The sequence below is a fragment of the Equus quagga genome, chromosome 15, assembly GCF_021613505.1.
Source record: "Equus quagga isolate Etosha38 chromosome 15, UCLA_HA_Equagga_1.0, whole genome shotgun sequence".
Taxonomy (NCBI): Eukaryota; Metazoa; Chordata; class Mammalia; order Perissodactyla; family Equidae; genus Equus; species Equus quagga.
The window spans coordinates 81,214,386-81,231,604 of NC_060281.1; the positions used below are offsets into that span (position 1 = coordinate 81,214,386).

Genomic DNA, 17,219 nt, shown 5'->3' on the forward strand with positions numbered 1-17,219 from the left:
TGAAAGCCTGGCGCATGCCAACCACGCAGTAATCGATACCTCAGGTTCCCCACTGTGCCTGGCCTGTCCAGTACCGGGAGGCCTGGATCCCCAGAATACACGCCCACAGCCTGTTCCTGGAGAACCGTCTCACTCTGTGGCAGGAAGTTTACTATCATTATCACAAACAGAGAGGTCTGCTAGACTCGAATGTGAAACGTGCATGAAATCTTCAGATAAAATGCAAGATTTCTGACCATGCTTCCAGGCCTCCCCAGGTACAGACGCGCCCTCCTCTGAAGTAAGGACCCCCGGAGTCAAACGTCGGAGGAAGCTTTAGGAGAAGGTATCTAAAGTTTCTACAGGGGTAAGACTTTGAGGAAACCTGCATTTGAAAAGTCTGAAATGTTTATTTCCCCAGAAAGATTGACTATCTCCTGAAACGTTTTATACCAATTTCTGTCTCGGATGCACAGGTGATAAAAGTACCGGAAAGTTTACACAACACCTGAGCAGGGGCAAAGAAAACCCCCTTCATAAACATAAAACGCCTTCCCAGGGCTCCTCAAGTAACGTCACAAATTGGGGGTGTTTGCCCCTCCAGGTCACAGGACTTGGGACGGGCTGGGTCTTTCCATTTAAAACTCGTAGAGGGCAGTCAACAAACCACGTTTCGTAACGATATCCCAAGACACTGTGAGAAGGAAAAAACGACTGATCAAACCACGTCTATACCTCTGCTTTTAAATGGAAAGACCCCACTTCCTGGGAACTCCCCTCACTCCTGGGCAAACTTGGATGTTTGGTCACCCCACCTATGTGGAAGCCCGTTTACATTAAAATAATAATGACGACGATAGGTTGAGAGATACGGCTGTGCACTCGGTGAACGCACAGAATAAAAGGTCTGCCAAGTTTTACACTAAACCGTGCACAGCAGGAGGACGGACAGACGGACGGATGGTGGCAGGAGATGCCCCGTTTTACTCTGTGCGCTTCAGTCTTTTACTTTGGAAGACGCTTTTTAAAAATTAAGGCAAATCGTGTCTTTCTAGCCACACAGGACCACTATAAATGCTTTACTCTTAGAATCTGCTTTTGAAAAAAATGAGCAACAGGTTGAGAGATTGGACATCTCTAAGAAACAGAATTCTTTTCCTGAAGACAGAAACTTTGGGGGCAAAAAAACCCAAAAGTAAAAATAACAGAACTTTTAGCTAAACTGCAACCTAGAGCTGCCACTTTGGTGTGAACTGAGGAGAGTTTGTGCAAGGATTCCCAGTAACATAACCATTTATAGAAGCAAAGACAGGCCCTTCTTCATCCACATCACCTTTCCGGCCCTTCAGATCAGCTCCTGCAAACACAACAGGAATTGTCCCCTGGAAACCCCACGTGCATGCTTCTGCACAGGGGCTGCCCTCACGCATTAAATTCTCCCTCACTTGCACGTTGGTTTCAGGGTCAGTGACCGCAGGGAGGGGCGAGCTCACTTACCACCTTCTCTCTCCACCTTTTCTTTTCCCGTTTCCGCTCACCTGTGTACTCAGGGTTACATTTTCTAGGTTCCTTGTTTGCTGAGGGCCTGATTGAAGCCGCTAACTGTCCACTGCCGTTACTGTAAATGTCACTTTTAGATCAACTGGCCCCTGCCCCTTAGATATCTAAGCCACGAGGAATCTAAAGTCCAAGCTGTCATAGGCAATATGAACACAGTCATTTTGGCCCTCCTATAACATGCTGAAAGTTAACTGCAGATGGGTTGTTGCTTGTTTAAGAAACGGCTTCTGGAACGAGCCCACAGTGAAAACTTGAACAGGCTCAGGTGCTCACTATCAGAAAGATCACCTGGCTTCTCTCCCCAGAAATGGTTTGGTAAAACTCTCTCAAGGAAAACGCCACTCGAAGAAATGCTTCCTATTTCTCGTGACTTGGGAAAAAACCCCAAAACAGCCCCGTTCCCATTCAGAGTCAGCCTGCTCTTGCTAGGGCTGGGCAAAGAAGACGGAAACCTAGCAGAAGCTGCAGTTATAGAATGTTCTTTAACGTGGGGAGAGCTGGAGGCCTGTGGGACAAAGGTCGCCTCCAGGTCCAAACCAGTGCAGGTGGCAGGAAAGCAGAGGCCACACAAAAGGGCATTGTGCTCCGACAAAGGGAGGGGGAGCAGCAGTTTAGTGGCCCAGATTTCAGTAAAGCAGGATGCGCCTCACTAAACAGCAAGTGGAAAAACCCTCAAGACCACCGACCTGATGTGGAACAGTTTAAACAGCGGTGGTGACACGTGCAGCCTTCTCCCTGCCAGAGCGACTTCACCTGTGGGCTTCTTGTCCGAGGAGGAAAAGTGATCAAATACTGGACTTCGTAGAATTTTCTCCAGTGGACTCGTAAGCAGGAAGCACACTCCCTGCCTGCTATTCGAGTGCCCGTGAAGCCCCGGCATCATCAGCTGGAACCTGGGACCGCGCCACGTCCATTTCACGGGAGTCGGGGATGAAAGCATGCAGCTCAAGCGCTCAGCGGGACATGTGCACACCTTAGGCTCTCCAAACCTGCCGCCCCGGACGGTGCTTAGATCATTTATCGAGACTACCTCATTCTAGAGCGGCGTGCACAAGCCTTGGAAAGAGGCGCCTCTCCAGCCGTAGACAACGTCCTTCCGACTTTCCTGGCACGGCCATCTGTGACTCAAGAAAATTTTTTTAAACTCCATTTAAAATTCCTCCCCAAATAATTATGATCCAAATAATTATGACTCCAAATAATTATGATCTGGGCAGCGTGTCAACAGTGGGCTTTAAAATCAGGTTGGCGTGGGTTCAGACCTAGCGCTGTCAGCTGTGGCTTTGGGCAAATGGCTGAGGCTGTTCCCTCACCCAACCACGTCACCATATGGTTGAGAAAATTCAATGAAATGACATACACTGAGCTTCCAGCATAGTGGCTGGCTCGTAAGAGGCACTTAAGATCTTTCTAATGAAACTCCTTACTTTCAAAAAGACTAGAAACACCCACCCTCCCCCTACACACACGCATACACACACACACACACACAGATGAAGAACACTTCTGGGGGCTCAGCTCTCCATTGACACTCTCTATTTAAGGCATAGCTATTTTCTAGAAGCCAAATGAAAGGCTTGAAACCAAAGTTATTCATAAATTTTTCTCGCCAAACACAAAAACATTAATAGAAAAATACATTTCTTCAAATACATCTTAGATTCAGATAGTCATACATTCTGTTATTTGCCAAAAAGAAAAAAAAAAAAACAGTTGAAGTAACTGCATGGCCTGAGGGAACAGGGCCTCTGGAAAGCTGCCAGTCCTGCTGCAGACCGGACACTGAATAAAAATGCCCATTGTCCTCCTCCCCCGAGGACCGGTAAATCAGAGTCTCTGGGAGTGAGCTTGGCATTCGGATCTCTGAAGTCTCCCCACGTGACCCTGTGCTGAGCCTTGAGGAGTACCCATGGCTTGTTTGAAGCCTGTGGACTCTGCTCTCTGTCACTCCAAATGCCGCTAACTGAGAGGGACACAAGGACACAGGAAATACAGAGCTGAGTAGCAACGAGCGCAAAGTATTGATCTCCTGGTTGGCCCCACTTCACAATATCTGCATTTCCAATATTGCAAAAAGGTAAAAACCGAGACAATCAACAAAGTAAATTTAGGTGGTGAGAACCGGATTAAAAGTGTCAGAAGGACTCTGCATAGCCAAAGAGGCCGCGTCCAGCAGGTGTACGCTCCTCTTTCCACAGATGGAGTCACCACCAGTCACCACGCCAGGACCCTCCAAAGCAACCCAGAGCCCACTGCCTGTTTCTCCTGGCACATTTCTAGGGTCTGACAAGAATGAAAGGCCACTGCCACACATACACACCAAAAAGTTACTTTCTCCAATCCAAAACTCTTTCTATGACTTTTTACACCGGGACCACACTGAAGCAGAAAGGGAATGTAAGAGGGAGAGAATGTACTATCTAATACTGGAAGCATGCTAACAACAGGCTAAAGTCTAATATTTAAATTGTGTTCACATTCCCCAACCTTTCCCCGAGGACTCAGATCACAATGAGAGTGCCTTCCACAGGACTGTGTATACCGAGGGGTTCCCAGGACATTTTGTTTAATTACAGACTTCCTTGTGTCTCCACTTCCGAAAGCCCAGCTTTCCTGGCCTGAGAAGGGGACACAGGAGTGCTTTCTGGCTGGGCTCTCACGTGCTCCCACCGTGAGCCACGCAGAAGTGCCCAGACAGCGGGAGGACACGACAGAGGCTGTCACTGCTGGCATCTGAGCGAGAGCACCTAAAACAGGGGTCCACAAATTACAGCCCCACCACGTGTGTCCCCACGGCTCTCCAACTAACACCGGATTGTACATCTGGTAAACGCCTGGAAAACCATTTCATGACACGTTCAAGCCATATTAAACTCCATTTCAGTGTCCATAAAGTTGTACTGGACCACAGCCACCGTCCTCTGACATTGGGCACGTGGCAGCTGTCTGACGAGTCGAGTAGTTGCCAGAGACAGCATGGCTGCAGCCTAAAATAGTTCCTATGTGACCCTTGACAGATAAACTGTGCCGAGCCCAGCCCCCAAAGGCCAGTCGTTGCCTTTTCCTCACTTTGGCCCACCCAGCGCTGGAAGCACAGCCAACTCGAAAACACGGTAAGACAAGTGCAACGACAGGACTGAAGGGTCATCAGCCTCAGTCTTGTTTCTTAAAGATCAATGATGAAACTTATATTTCTTCTTGCGGGAGGGTCACTGATGACAAAGACGCTGCTGTGTTCTGTTTAAAGTGTCACGACACCTCTAGGGTTCAATGTATTTTAAACCATCGTTTGCTTTTTGAACACTTACAGTAACTCAGAGCTGACTGTCTCCTAGAAGTGGCAACACCTAAGAAAGAGAAACAGCATCCCCTCTCTCCCAGGGATGAGGAGCCCCTGGTGAGGCTCCGGGGAGGACCCCACAGCTACCGGGGGAAGGCGGGGCGCCGAGAATGTCTGTGCTGCATCTCCCCTCGTGGAGGCCAGGGCGCTGATGACAGAGGGCATCATGAACCCTGCCCTTCAGACATCAGAAAACTGGGGACGCAGGGGAAGCAACATTCTCAAGCAAGACGAAAGGGTCTGAGTCCCACCCTCCTGAGAAAGGTGTTTGCTGGTCTAGATGCGCTCTCTGGACACCATCTTTCTGGCCCACTTGAACAAAAGGCACTGTGAGCAAGCCCCCCAAGCCTTCGGCTTCCTTCCTCTGACATCTGGGAGTCCACCCTTTCATGGGGATGTCCGCCTGCCACTACAGCCAAGTGCTGGCAGGTCAGCGGGCCAACGGGGCGTCTTCCCCGTGCCCTGGCCTCACACCTCAAGTCCAGATGCCTGGGGAAAAGTCTGGAGACACACGCAGAGGGAGGATGGGCAAAACTCCCCTTGCACTGTCCAGGGCTTGGCAGGACACGCAGCCATGAAGGGCTAGCCAAGATGCCCAGAGAAACGCTTTCTTCCAGCCGGAAACGGCCCCTTTAGGGTCTCAGCTGACCTCGACCCTGTCTAGCCCCCACAGAGCTTGGGGCAGGGGAGCAGCTCCTCACTGGGGTGGGACCCAGCTCGGAGCCCGCTGGCTGCTGTCCTGTTCTCGCCCCTCCCTGGGACCTGGCCCAGGGCTTACCGAGGCCTGACGGAGGGCAGAGGCAGGAAGAGGTGAGGGCTGAAGAGACAGACAGCCCTTCATGCCTACAACAGTTCCGTGGTGACCAAGCTGTTCCCCAGCCCAAGGGCGCCCAAGAGTCCACAGACGCCCAGGGCCCAGACGAGGCTGACTTAGAGCACTGGCACAAAGTGAAACTTCAACCATCTTTTATTAGGAAACTCAGCAGGGTTAACTCTTTTAACCCAACTCAAAGCAAAGCCGCATCTCTAACAGGATCTAGGATGGAGGTGACGACCTAATAAAGATCGTTAAACGAACAGTAAAATATATATACAAATCTGCGACGTATTTTTACAAAGCAAAATCCGGCAGTGTTGCAGAAGAGAGATCCCAAAGTGATTTTAGTTATAAAAAAAGCTTTTGGCAGTCTGTGCTGCCTTAAGAACCCCAACTCACGACACATCTAGGAGAAAAGCACTTCCTCTTAAAAAAAAAAAAAAAAATCAAAACCCCCCTTTGTCCTCCTCGCTGTTCAGCTCACATTGCTTACTCCTAGAAGAGCCGCAGGTCGAAGCTATAAACCAGACCCAGCTCCCCAGTCTCGGCCTCTGCCTGGCCGTGAAGGCTCACACCAAGAATTATTCCTTAGCCACTTTCTCCTTCCCACACTCAGGAAAGTGAGGCCTAATTTCTGGAAACTTGCAGGTCGTCCTCATGCTTCCTTCAAGGAGGGGCCTGAGGCTCTGTGAGGATCAGGGGCAGTGTACCTGGCAGGACTGGAAGGCCAGCTGGGCAAAGGGGCCCTTCTAAATAAACACACCCAACACCTTATAAGCTAAAGTCTAACCTACCAGGTAAAACAAGCAGCAGCTGGCCGTCCAAAGAGGCGCTTATCTCACGGCCTTCCTGAACCAGGCAGCAGAGGGAGCGAGGCGAGAGCACACGGCCTCATCTCTCTCCCAGGAGCTCTGGCTGACGGCTCGTGTCAGGCCAAAGCCATGTTGCAAAGGCAGACATGTGGCCATGGGACAGCCTCGGCCACTTCTGCTGGATAAGCTCGGCAGCTGGGCTCACGGCCGCTTTACTCAAACTGTCCCCTTACGCAGACTAAGAACTAGGGAAATTATCTTCTCAATTCAACTTTGCAACCGACAGGTACTTCAACAGTAGCAAAGAGAAAACTGCCCGGAGGCCCCTGGTGCAGGGTCACAGCTCCTTCCAGTCGATGGGCTCCTTGCCAGACTTCTGCAGCAGCTCGTTGGTCTTAGAGAAATGTCTACACCCAAAGAAGCCTCTGTTCACGGAGAATGGGGAGGGGTGAGCAGTCTGCAGCACGTGGTGCCGCTTCTGAAAGATAATAAGAGAAAGAACACACAGTGGCACATTTGGGACTTTAATCGCCCCACGTGCCGAAGTGGACGTCCTCACCCTTGGCACCCACACTGGAGCATCAGCGCGTTCACTCCTTCATTCGAGAAGCCACTGCCTTTGCTAGGCTCTGAGGCTGCAAAGCAGACGGTCTCAGCCTTCAGTCAGGCACCACCTATGGGAGTCTAAGTGCCCGGATCCTGTGAGCCAGCAACTCCACTGCTAAGATCATATGTGCTACAGGACAGCACGATGCACAGAACTACAGAGATGCAGGAATGAGGAGCTTCCCGCAGCACTGCTGACAGCTGGAACACCCAATGTAAATCCAGTGTCATGCAACCAACTAAAAATGTTTCTAAATTTCTTACAATGGAACACTACGTGGCCACTAGAAGAACAAGGCGGAGCTCCATATGCTGATAGGGGAAGACCTCCAAAGTATGTCAGGTGAAAAAGCAAGGAGAGTGACAACTAACTGCATCAAAAAATTTGGGGGGGGGCCAGCCTTCAGACCGAGTGGTTAAGTTCGCATGGTCTGCCTTGGTGGCCCAGGGTTTCGCGGATTCAGATCCTGGGCAGACCCAGCAGTGCTCACTAGGCCATGCTGAGGCGGCAGCCCACATAGCAGAGCCAGAAGGACCTGCAACTAGAACATACAACTATGTACTGGGGGGCTTTAGGGAGAAGATGAAAAATGAAAGATTCGTAACAAATGTCAGCTCAGCTGTCAATCTTTAAAAAAAAAAAAATCGGGGGAGCGGGGGTGGGGGGGGGGGAATAGCCAGATGTTATTTACAGCGGTTCCTTTAGGGGAAAGAAACAGCGGAAGGCATCCTTTCCATCGTGTACCGTTCTATACTGTCTGAATTGTCTCCCCACAAAAATGGAATACTTTGCTCTTCTAAATGTTGACTGTAGTTAACTCAGCAGGGCCATATGGACCACTTCTGTTTCCTTCTTTATCCTTTTCTGTCTTTAAGTAAACACCACCTAACAAATCATTGTATTAAAACATCCCCGCCTTCAAGGAGCTTGGTCCAGGAGGGGCATAATTACAGGCAGGCTGCCCAGCATGGTCAAGAGCCAGGAGGCCAGCTGGAGAAGGCCTGGGTCAAGTCCCGGCTCTGCCCCTTGGCTGTGTGGCCACGGGGAAGTCTCTGAACCTCCCTCAGCTGCACTCCGCTTTTCACTGTAAGTTGGGAACAGCAGCATGCAGCTTACACAGGTACCGTGTAAGGACAAACCAACGATCGTGCGCACAGAGCTTGAGAAGTAACGCAGGTCAAGGTCTTAGCACGACAACCGGCACGCGTACAGGCCCTGAAACGTGAGGGGCACTGAGTGCTGAGGGCCAGTTAGCCAGCATCTGGGGAAGGAAAAGTCCTTCATCCTGGACAGAGGCAGCAGGATGCTCAAAGGCAGGCGGGGACGGGGGCCAGAGCAAGAAGTCCAGGCGCTTCAGTCAGCCTGGAGTTCAGAGCAGAGAGAGGGGCGCTGTGGCTGAGAGGCAGCGGGGCCATCCCAGGACCCGAGGGCGTCAGCCCCAGTCAAGGCCGTCCTTCCACAGCGAAAGCCCTGGAACACTCCAGGCAAGATCAGATAGGGGCTGAACCAAGGCAATGGTGGTCAGGCAGGGGTGGGTTTGACAGAGACAGGAGAGAGAGAAGAGAGGCTATGACTGACTGGAGGGACAAGGAGGGAAAGAGGAGAAAGGGTGCAGGGGAGAGGGAGAAGGGGGAGAGACAGAGGGAGCGAGGGAGGTGTCAAGAATGCCACCTGATTTCTCGTTGGGCAACTGGGTGTATGGTGGCCCTTTTGAGCCTTGGCTACTACAGAGGAGCAAGTCTGGTGAGGGACGCAAGAGGAAAGGACAATTTCTCTGGAACCTGTTGAATCTGGCGTGCTCATGCGGCACTAGCACGGAGGCAGGTGAGCATACAGATCCAGGGCCCGGAGACACACTGGGCTGGAGATCCACAACTTGGTTTTCAGGATCAAAATCCCTTAACAACTGTTTACTTTCAACCCGAACTATATTTAACAATAATAAAGAGGACAAATACACTGAGTAGGAGGGAGACTGACCACTGTCCTCCCCAAGGCAGAGCCTGGAAATCACCCCTATGCACACTCCTGGCTCACCCAGACCATAAGATCTTAGCAGCTGGTCATTCACACCAGATTCATTCCTACTGTTCCCGTCCCTTAAAAGAAAAAACCCAACAGCATCATCTTCTTTCACTCAAACCTTTATGAAAACGAGGCCTTTTAATCTGACTTACACAGTCCACTGCTAGCTGCTGGCATGTGCATAAGACGACACTGGAAGGGGCCGCGAGAAACGAGAATCCAGTGCTCCGGCAAGTCAGGAAGAAACTGACCAGCTGGGGACGAGGATGGGAGACTTCTCACCACATACCTTCATCTCCTTTTTCCTTTTTTATTGTGAATCTACCACCTACAAAAACCCTGAATTCTGAACTAAAGACCAATCTCCATCTAAGAAGAACAGAGGTGATGACCGACACATGCGTGCAGTCTGCAGACGGGACCTCGGTCACTGGCTTAGCATCCCCACTCACCCGCGGCCCACCCTGGGCTCATGCCACAGCCCACCCGGCTGAGCGGGCTGCTCAGGAAGAGCCTGAAGCTGCCGCACAGGCTACATCTTGGCTCCGAATTCACTGCAATCCTAGGCAGTGACTTCATCTCTCCGAGTCCCAATGCAAAATAGGGTCCGTACATCCCTCTCCCCATAGCCCTTGTGAGAGGATGAAGTGATTCTGCACAGAAAGTGCCAGACTTGGTGCTGACACAGGGCAGGGAGCTGACCGTTATCTGCACATCTCTGACCCTACTGTCGGTCACCTCACTTAGCCCCTCTGCTTCACTTACTGTAGGATTTACCCTGTATTTCTTCCCCACTCTCATGCCCCAATTCAGTCTCTCCCCACTGCCCAAGCTAAGCACTCCTTCTTGACTCTTCTACGCCCCCTACACCCCGTCTGTCCTCCTCCACTCTGCTGTTTATCAAACCCCCTTCATCTCCCGTCTGTCAGGGACCCTGGAGAGAAACGAGGGCTCAGCCCAGGGTGGCAGCAGCGTCCCTGTGAGAAGCAGTGGGCCTGGGATGTTTGAGGACTCTCGGAGGCACTGGATTTAAGGCATGAGGGAAAGGAGAGGATTCCAGGAGACTTCTGGCTTTTCACCTCAGCAAGCGGGTGTGGAGGTGCTCCGTAAGTAAACGGAGAAGATCGAGAAGGAACGAGTGGGGCCAGGATGCAGAGAGGGCAGCGATGCAAGAGCTGGTTGGTGGTGCCGCGCACTGGCCATCAGACCTCAGGGTTAATGGTTATCACTGGGAGCCTTTTCATGGGCGAAGTGACATTTGTGTTTAAGGGGAATTCTTCGTGTGTTCTGTATACTCTCAGATTTCTTGGAATCGTGAAACTCGTCTTATTCAGCACTTATTCCACTGTTTCTTAAATGAATGGTTCCCGGGACCTGCGTATCTTTCTATGTATATGGCAAGTTTACGCCAATATTACTAACTGCATACACCAGAGTTGGCCAGTGGCTTTCTTCATACACAACCAGGCATTCGTATCACTTGTCTGAGTTCTGCTCAATTTCCAGTGGGAAACCTAACCCTGAGTATAATAGTCTTAAGGGAAAATAAGCTTCATTCCACGTCATGGATTTTCCAAGACCACAGAGCAGGGAGTCCTAGAATTCTCTAAACAGGCTTAAACTACTTAAAAGAAAAAAAAGCACACACACACATACCCTGTCGATGGCAATGCCCTTCTTCTGAGCATAAGAGCCCCAGAGCAGGAACACGAGGCCTTTTGAGTTGTGATTTAGCCAGGACACGACCGCGTCAGTGAACTCCTCCCAGCCTCTCTCCTTGTGAGAATTGGCCTGATGCGCCCGGACTGTGAGGACAGCATTGAGTAGGAGAACACCTACGAAGACATACCAGGGAACTATGTGAAAGGTGGGCTAAGACGACCAACCCCACAGCCTACAATAGGGGCTCACACAGGATGAAGCCAATTCTGGATGGAATCTGGCAGCTGGCGGGAGTCAGGTCATAGAGAAATCATCCCCATGTGACTGGTGTCTACCTCTGGGCGAGAGTGGAGGGCATTCTACTTTCAGCTCTGTACTTTCAACCTGTTCCAGGTTTCCAACAGTCAACACGCCTTGTTTGTATCACCAGAACGAATTGTTTCAAAAATACATCCTAAGCGACCTTAAATAACCCCAGAAAATAACAAAAGGAGGCCAAGACATTTCACTGAAACAAAAATGTAACTGCAAGAAACCAAAGAGTCAACAGTCTTTCCTTATCCTGGTTAGCGTGTTAAAAAAGAAAGAAGAAAATGGAGTTCTGTAGATAGGTATTAAACACACACAACACAGCCTTTGTGGTGAAATTAGAAGTCAGGCCACCTTCTGATGGTCAAAGTTCAGTCAAGTGGATAAACTCAAAATACCCAGGAGGAACAGACTGTTAAACATGAAAGAATCGATCGGTTGCAGGGTAAAACTTATACCCATTTTCTGATGTATATAAATTTGGCCGTTTTGTTGGAGCGCTCTAGTTCCTTACGGCTAATCTTTCACAAACATGAGCAAGACGGACAGAAAGGAGAAGACTGCTGAAACCCTCCAGGACACTTCCACAGCGGCTGGTTTACCTTGTTTGGCCCACCCAGATAAATCTCCATGACCAGGATGAACAAAACCGTCTATGTCTGTGGACAGCTCCTTATAAATGTTTTCCAAGCTAGAAGCAAGCCGGAAGAAAAACACAAAACAGCATCTTAAGCATAGTCCTGAAAGTTCTGTCCCCTCAGCGTTATGTGCATTAGCCCGTAAAGCCAGCCCCTGGAGAGGACAAGGGAACACCTGCACTGATTCTGGACGTGAACTCCATTTCCTGACAGCTCAGTCAGCCAGAGACCTTTACCTCGGTCTGCGCTTGGATTTAGGGAGTTGCACTTTGGAAAACCTGAGTAAATGACTCCAGGAGTTACGAAGCCCCTCCCAATTGATGCTTGGTTACAATGTTACATCTTTATGTGTTTATTGTATTCGTACATATTATGTAAAATCCTCCAAAGCAGCGGTTTTTAGTAATCAGGGGTGATTTTGTCCCCAGGGGACTTCTGGCATCATCTGAAGACAGCTTTCATCATCAGAACCAGGGGGGCAGTGCTACTGGCATCTAGTGGGCAGAGGCCCGGGGTGCTGCTAAACATCCTACAGTGCACAGGACAAAGTTTTCCCCCTGAGACCCAGCGCCAAACGTCAACAGTGCTAAGCTTGAGAAATTTTGCTCCAAAGGCTAGTGAAAACCCCCCAAACAGGTGTCCCTGTAATTTGCAAAGTACCTATCTCAAAGTAATCGTGATTGGCCCTGAGCCATCTGCAAAGCAATCGTACCTAGGGGGAGGTGGAACCGGTCTTTGAACACTGAAGCAGAGCCCGTGAGCTTGATTGGGTCCGTGATACGGATCCTGCCCCAGGATGACGACCTTCACCTGTCGATAATAGGAGGCAAGAAGTTAAGTACTAGAGTGTAGGTAGTTTAAACCAACACCTGGCCGACTGGAACCTAGACAAAGGGACACAATGAGAAGGGCAGCCCCCTTCCTGCCCCAGCCAAGAACCCGAGGGAGGAGGCGACCTGGCAGCAGCACTCTCCATTACCCAATCATCCTGCACGCAATCGCCCTGCTGCACTGCCTCGCCCCTTCTCTGACATCCGTGTTTGAGGCACTTTGGGCTCAACTTTGCTTCACGGGTTTCATTTGTCAAATTACAAAAGCAGATATGTCTTTGTTACAATTAGAACCATCCAGAAACATACGAAATGGTTTGTCACCCTCCGCTCAGCCCTACCCTGTCCTGATTCAACCTATTTTTAATCACCTATAGAAGTGGGGTTCTTGTACTCACTGCCCTACATTTTTGCATTTCTCACGTCATACATGCTGGGCCTCCTTCAAGTCAACGGAGAGCTCTATCACTGACAGGCCGTCAGCGTGTTTCTCTATATTCTCCATGACAAAAAACAATGCAGCAAACATCCCAGTACAGACCTCCTTACATACTGTTGCTCTTATTTCTATGGGATAGATTCAAAATAGTGGAGTTGCTGGTCAAAGGATAAGTGTATTTAAAATTTCCATAGACATATGCCAAATTGCTCTTCAATGAGTTGAAGCAAGTTAAATTCCTCAGCAGCAGCATACGAAGGTGCCTGTACCCCTATATCCTCTAAGGGATGAAACCAGAAAAGAATAAAGTCAGGTCAAAAGGCAGCGGGAGCAGGTGGCAAGATGCAATGAAAATTAGGTCATTGTCACAGTGGTATTGAAACACAGCGAGTCCTTCCCACCTAGTGCCTGCCTGCCTCTTCATTTTCATGCTTCTGCTCATGGGTTTCCTTCTCAGAATCTTCTTCCAAAGCCAACATACAATATGCCCTTTAAAATCCAGCTTCAGGAGCTCCCATGATCAGGAACCTTTGTGGACCTCTCCGTTCTTACTGCTGGTGCTCACGCTGTCCCCAGCCTATTTCCCATTGTGAGGCTCCCTGTCCCTGCAGGGAAGCTTCTGGGTTCAGGGTTCTGGTCCTCGATGAAGGACGACCTTGGACAAACCGTGTAACCTCCCTGACCCTCCACATGCTCGTCTGCAAAGAGGCCCTGTGGGCCATCTGATCCTCTGAAGTTTCACGCTCTTTTCTTATTCTTCCTATTTACAGTGATCACCAGTATTCGAAACAGGACACACTATCCCAGCGAGAAGCAAACTAGTGCTGAGTTTAATAGGACTTAGTTCATTTAACTTCATGCCACGCTGTGGTGGTGTCCCACACACAAGATAGAGGAAGGGTGGCACAGGTGTTAGCTCAGGGCCAATCTTCCTCACCAAAAAAACCTCAGAGAGAACATATAGATACAGGGTTTATGTACGTATTTTTCTTTTTTGCTGCATAAACAGCACACTGTAAAAGTTAAGAAGAGTAAATATAGGCTAAAACATAGCCTACCAAATCTCACAATTTCAGTATTTTACTTATTACTGAATTATGAGCAGTGACTTAACTCCAGTGTCCCTAATTAAAAAATACTATTGGATTCTCATCCCTCTCTTCCCAAAATTCACTCGCAACTTGTACTTACATCTCTTATGTCACACATTTGGGTCCACGTGAAGACTTGGTGTGGGGGTGGATAAACAGTGTGATGTCTTCTTTCTTCTGCAACAAACCCCATTAGCTGATTTAAAGATAAACCAGATTTAAAATCAGATCTCACTGGGAAGCATGAAAATTCAACAAGAAAGCTTCTAATGCAAGCTATTTGAAGAAATATTATCTAGCTCTTTGCCGTGTTTGACACCCAAATTCTCTGGAAAAACAAATACAGTACCTGCTCCCCACCCATGTTGTTCACTCACTCGGTTCCCTCCCCCTTTCTTTGGGCTGGGTCAGAGTTGATTGGCCCGGCTGCTCTGATTTCCTTTTTCCCTCCCTGAGCCAGGTTTCATTCAGTTCGGTTTGTGGTTTGACCATTCCACGCTTTCCTGGAGAGCAGACTACCTAAACGAATTAAAATAAGCCGTGATATCATCTTACAGCCTTTTGAAGACAGTAACTCCTGTAAATGCACGCATCAAAACACCATGCCTTTAGTTTACCGCTTTAGCGTGCAAAGGACGTTGATGGAGACAAAACGGGAGATTACAAAGGAATATTGTATACACGTGGCCTTGGCCTGCTATACTAACAAGACAAAAGGCCCGCAGGCCCCACGTTCACCTTTATAAAATACGGTTTGCCGAACTCTCCGCTGAGGTGCTTCTTCCAACTCTCGCCGAAACCCACGGGAACGTTGCGCGCCGCGAGTCTGAGCAGGGCCGCGGCCTTGTTCCTCTGGATGCGGTCCAGCTGCTCGGGGCTCAGCGGCGAGGAGGGCGGCGTGCCGGGGTCCTCCTGCCCGGCTCGGGCCTTCTTGGCGGGGCTGGCCTGCAAGTGGAACCCGCACAGGCGGGTCACCAGCTGCAGCGGGCCTCTCCCAGGCGTCTGCAGCTTCCGCCCCCACCCCAACAGGCCTTTCCAGAAGACGCCCATTTGTGGGGTTTCAGGCCCACCGGGCAGGTCGCAGCAAAACCAGACTCCGGGAATCCAGAGCTGAACCCAGTTGGGACTAACGGGCCGCTGCCCGGAATTTCGAATTTGGTACTAAAACGCGGCGGGCAGAAGGGCTGCGAGCAAGGCGCTCGCGGGAAGGCGGGCCCTGCACCCCGCCGCCCCGCCCCGCGGAGCCCGCCACTGGCGTCCCAACGTGGCCTTTTCGCGGCAAAAACCCTTCCCCGGGAGTCCCGCCCCCTCCCTCCTCTGATTGGACGGCGCACCGAGCAGGGCGGGCCCCTCGCCTCTGATTGACGCCGCGGGCCCCGAGGCTCGCTCCCATTGGCTGGCCCCTCAGCATGGCCGCCGACAGGCGCCGGGGCGGGTGTTTTGAACGCGGAGAGGGTGTTCTGAAGCCGAGGCCGCCGAGGCCCGAGTCCCGAGTCCACGGCGCGTTCCCGCAACCCCTCGGTCGCGCGGGGCCCGCCGCCCTCTCCCCGCTCCTTTCCCCCGGCCCCACGGGAGGAACCTCCGCGCCTCACCGTCGCATCCCCGCTCTCCTCAGCCACCGCCGCCACGCCAGTCCCCGGGTCGGCCGGCTCGGGGCTGCGGGCAGGTCGCCTCCTGGTGGGGTTCGTGGAAAAGAAGGAGTAGAGCGTCTTCTGGCCGATCATCCTGGAGCCGAGGAGGGAGCGAACGCGCGCCGACCGGGGACCCGCAAGACTCGAGCTGCTGAGGCGGTCTGCAGTTGGCGCCAAGCGGCCCGCGCATGCTCCGACCGGGGTCTGGGCGGGGGGCGGCGAGGGGCCTAATGCGCATGTGCGGGAGGGGCTGCCCAGGACGCCCCTAGGGGAGGCGGGGCATGGACCAGTCGTTCGGGCGGGCGGGGTGCTTTTGTTCGGTTCCCGTGTTTACTGTTTCATTTATTACCATAGGCTCTTTCCTCGTCCGTCTGCCTTGGGGCAAATCCTTGCGTCTCTCCGCGGTAAAAAGTGCCTGCCTGGGAGGCTATCTGGGTGGGAAATTGGCATTGAAATAGTATTTATTGAGCTCTTACATCTATTATCTCATTCAATTTCCGCTACCTATTTTCCTGACGAGTAATTAATGCCAAGAGCGGTCCGACATGTGGCTAACCTGTAAGGTTTGAGGGAGACTTTAGTTGAGGTCGTGGATGTCAAAGTCTAAAGTAGTCATCCTCCAAAAGTCACCACTATATCCTCCCCCACCTCCGTCACCCCCCCATACACCCGGGACTTTTCTCTTTCCCTCCCTCCCCACATCCAAACCATCAACAGGTCCTCTTGGTTCTACCTCCAAGATAAAGCCCGAATTCAACCGCGGCTCTCCACCTTCCGGCTACAACCCCAGCTGGTCTCCTCTTTCCTTAAGAGAGTGATCTTTTTGAAATGTAAGTTACATCACCAGAATCCCCAGGTTAAAATCTTCCTATAGTTTGTGTCGACGCAAATAATTCGCAACCAATCCATAAATCAAAATTGGGGTGAGTTTATTGTGAGCCCGATCTGAGGACTAGCCCGGGGCCTTCCTTCCTGGAGGAAGTGGGGCGTACAGAGTGGTTATATACCGTCTTGGAACAAAGAGCATATATTAAACGCCCCCAGGATACATTTTCATCAAAATTTCAAAGAGGTACTCAGTTGCAAATTAGCAGGTCCACGTGACCTCCATGTCAGGAAAGGGACTACTGTGGGCGTTACCAATAGGGCGTCAGAGGGGAAGTAGCATTCTTGTCTGAAGAGAGTGCAGTCTTTATTTTAATGGGTAAGCAGATGTACAACGTATGTGACAAATAAAAATGGCAAGTAATAGGATATATTGGAATATATGAGGAAGCTATTTGGTGTAAACCTAATTCGGCCTGACCTTGTCTTTCCAAAAGGGCCTGACCGAGGCCGTTGAGCATGCATTGTATACCTGCTTTAGAGATTCCCTATGGCAAGAGCAAAGGCCCTTGAGATAAAGGTGCAACTTCCCTGCCTCTCCCAACGTAGGCGTCTCCTTAAGGATTAAGCATCTTTCCTTAGGCTAGAAGCTGA

At 50.7% G+C, this 17,219-nt stretch overlaps 1 protein-coding gene across 1 annotated transcript; it reads right to left on the minus strand.

The window, feature by feature from the left end:
- Window positions 1–5,828: 5,828 nt before the first annotated feature.
- Window positions 5,829–15,323, minus strand: UNG (uracil DNA glycosylase). Its single transcript, XM_046638714.1, has 6 exons — window positions 14,848–15,323; window positions 14,210–14,305; window positions 12,462–12,559; window positions 11,714–11,802; window positions 10,797–10,975; window positions 5,829–6,986 (listed from the first exon to the last, which is right to left on the minus strand). Exons 1-6 carry the CDS (start codon window positions 15,157–15,159, stop codon window positions 6,846–6,848), a joined length of 915 nt encoding a protein of 304 aa, XP_046494670.1. The 5' UTR covers window positions 15,160–15,323; the 3' UTR covers window positions 5,829–6,845.
- Window positions 15,324–17,219: the final 1,896 nt, after the last annotated feature.

Excerpts from the sequence above, each read along its gene's own strand:
- UNG (XM_046638714.1), bottom strand. The coding sequence starts at position 15,159 with ATGGGCGTCTTCTGGAAAGGCCTGTTGGGGTGGGGGCGGAAGCTGCAG. Across the intron at positions 12,560-14,209 it reads AAATGTGTGACATAAGAGAT|GTGAAGGTCGTCATCCTGGG; the intron begins GTAAGTACAAGT and ends TATTATCGACAG. Across the intron at positions 11,803-12,461 it reads CCGGTTCCACCTCCCCCTAG|CTTGGAAAACATTTATAAGG; the intron begins GTACGATTGCTT and ends GCTTGCTTCTAG.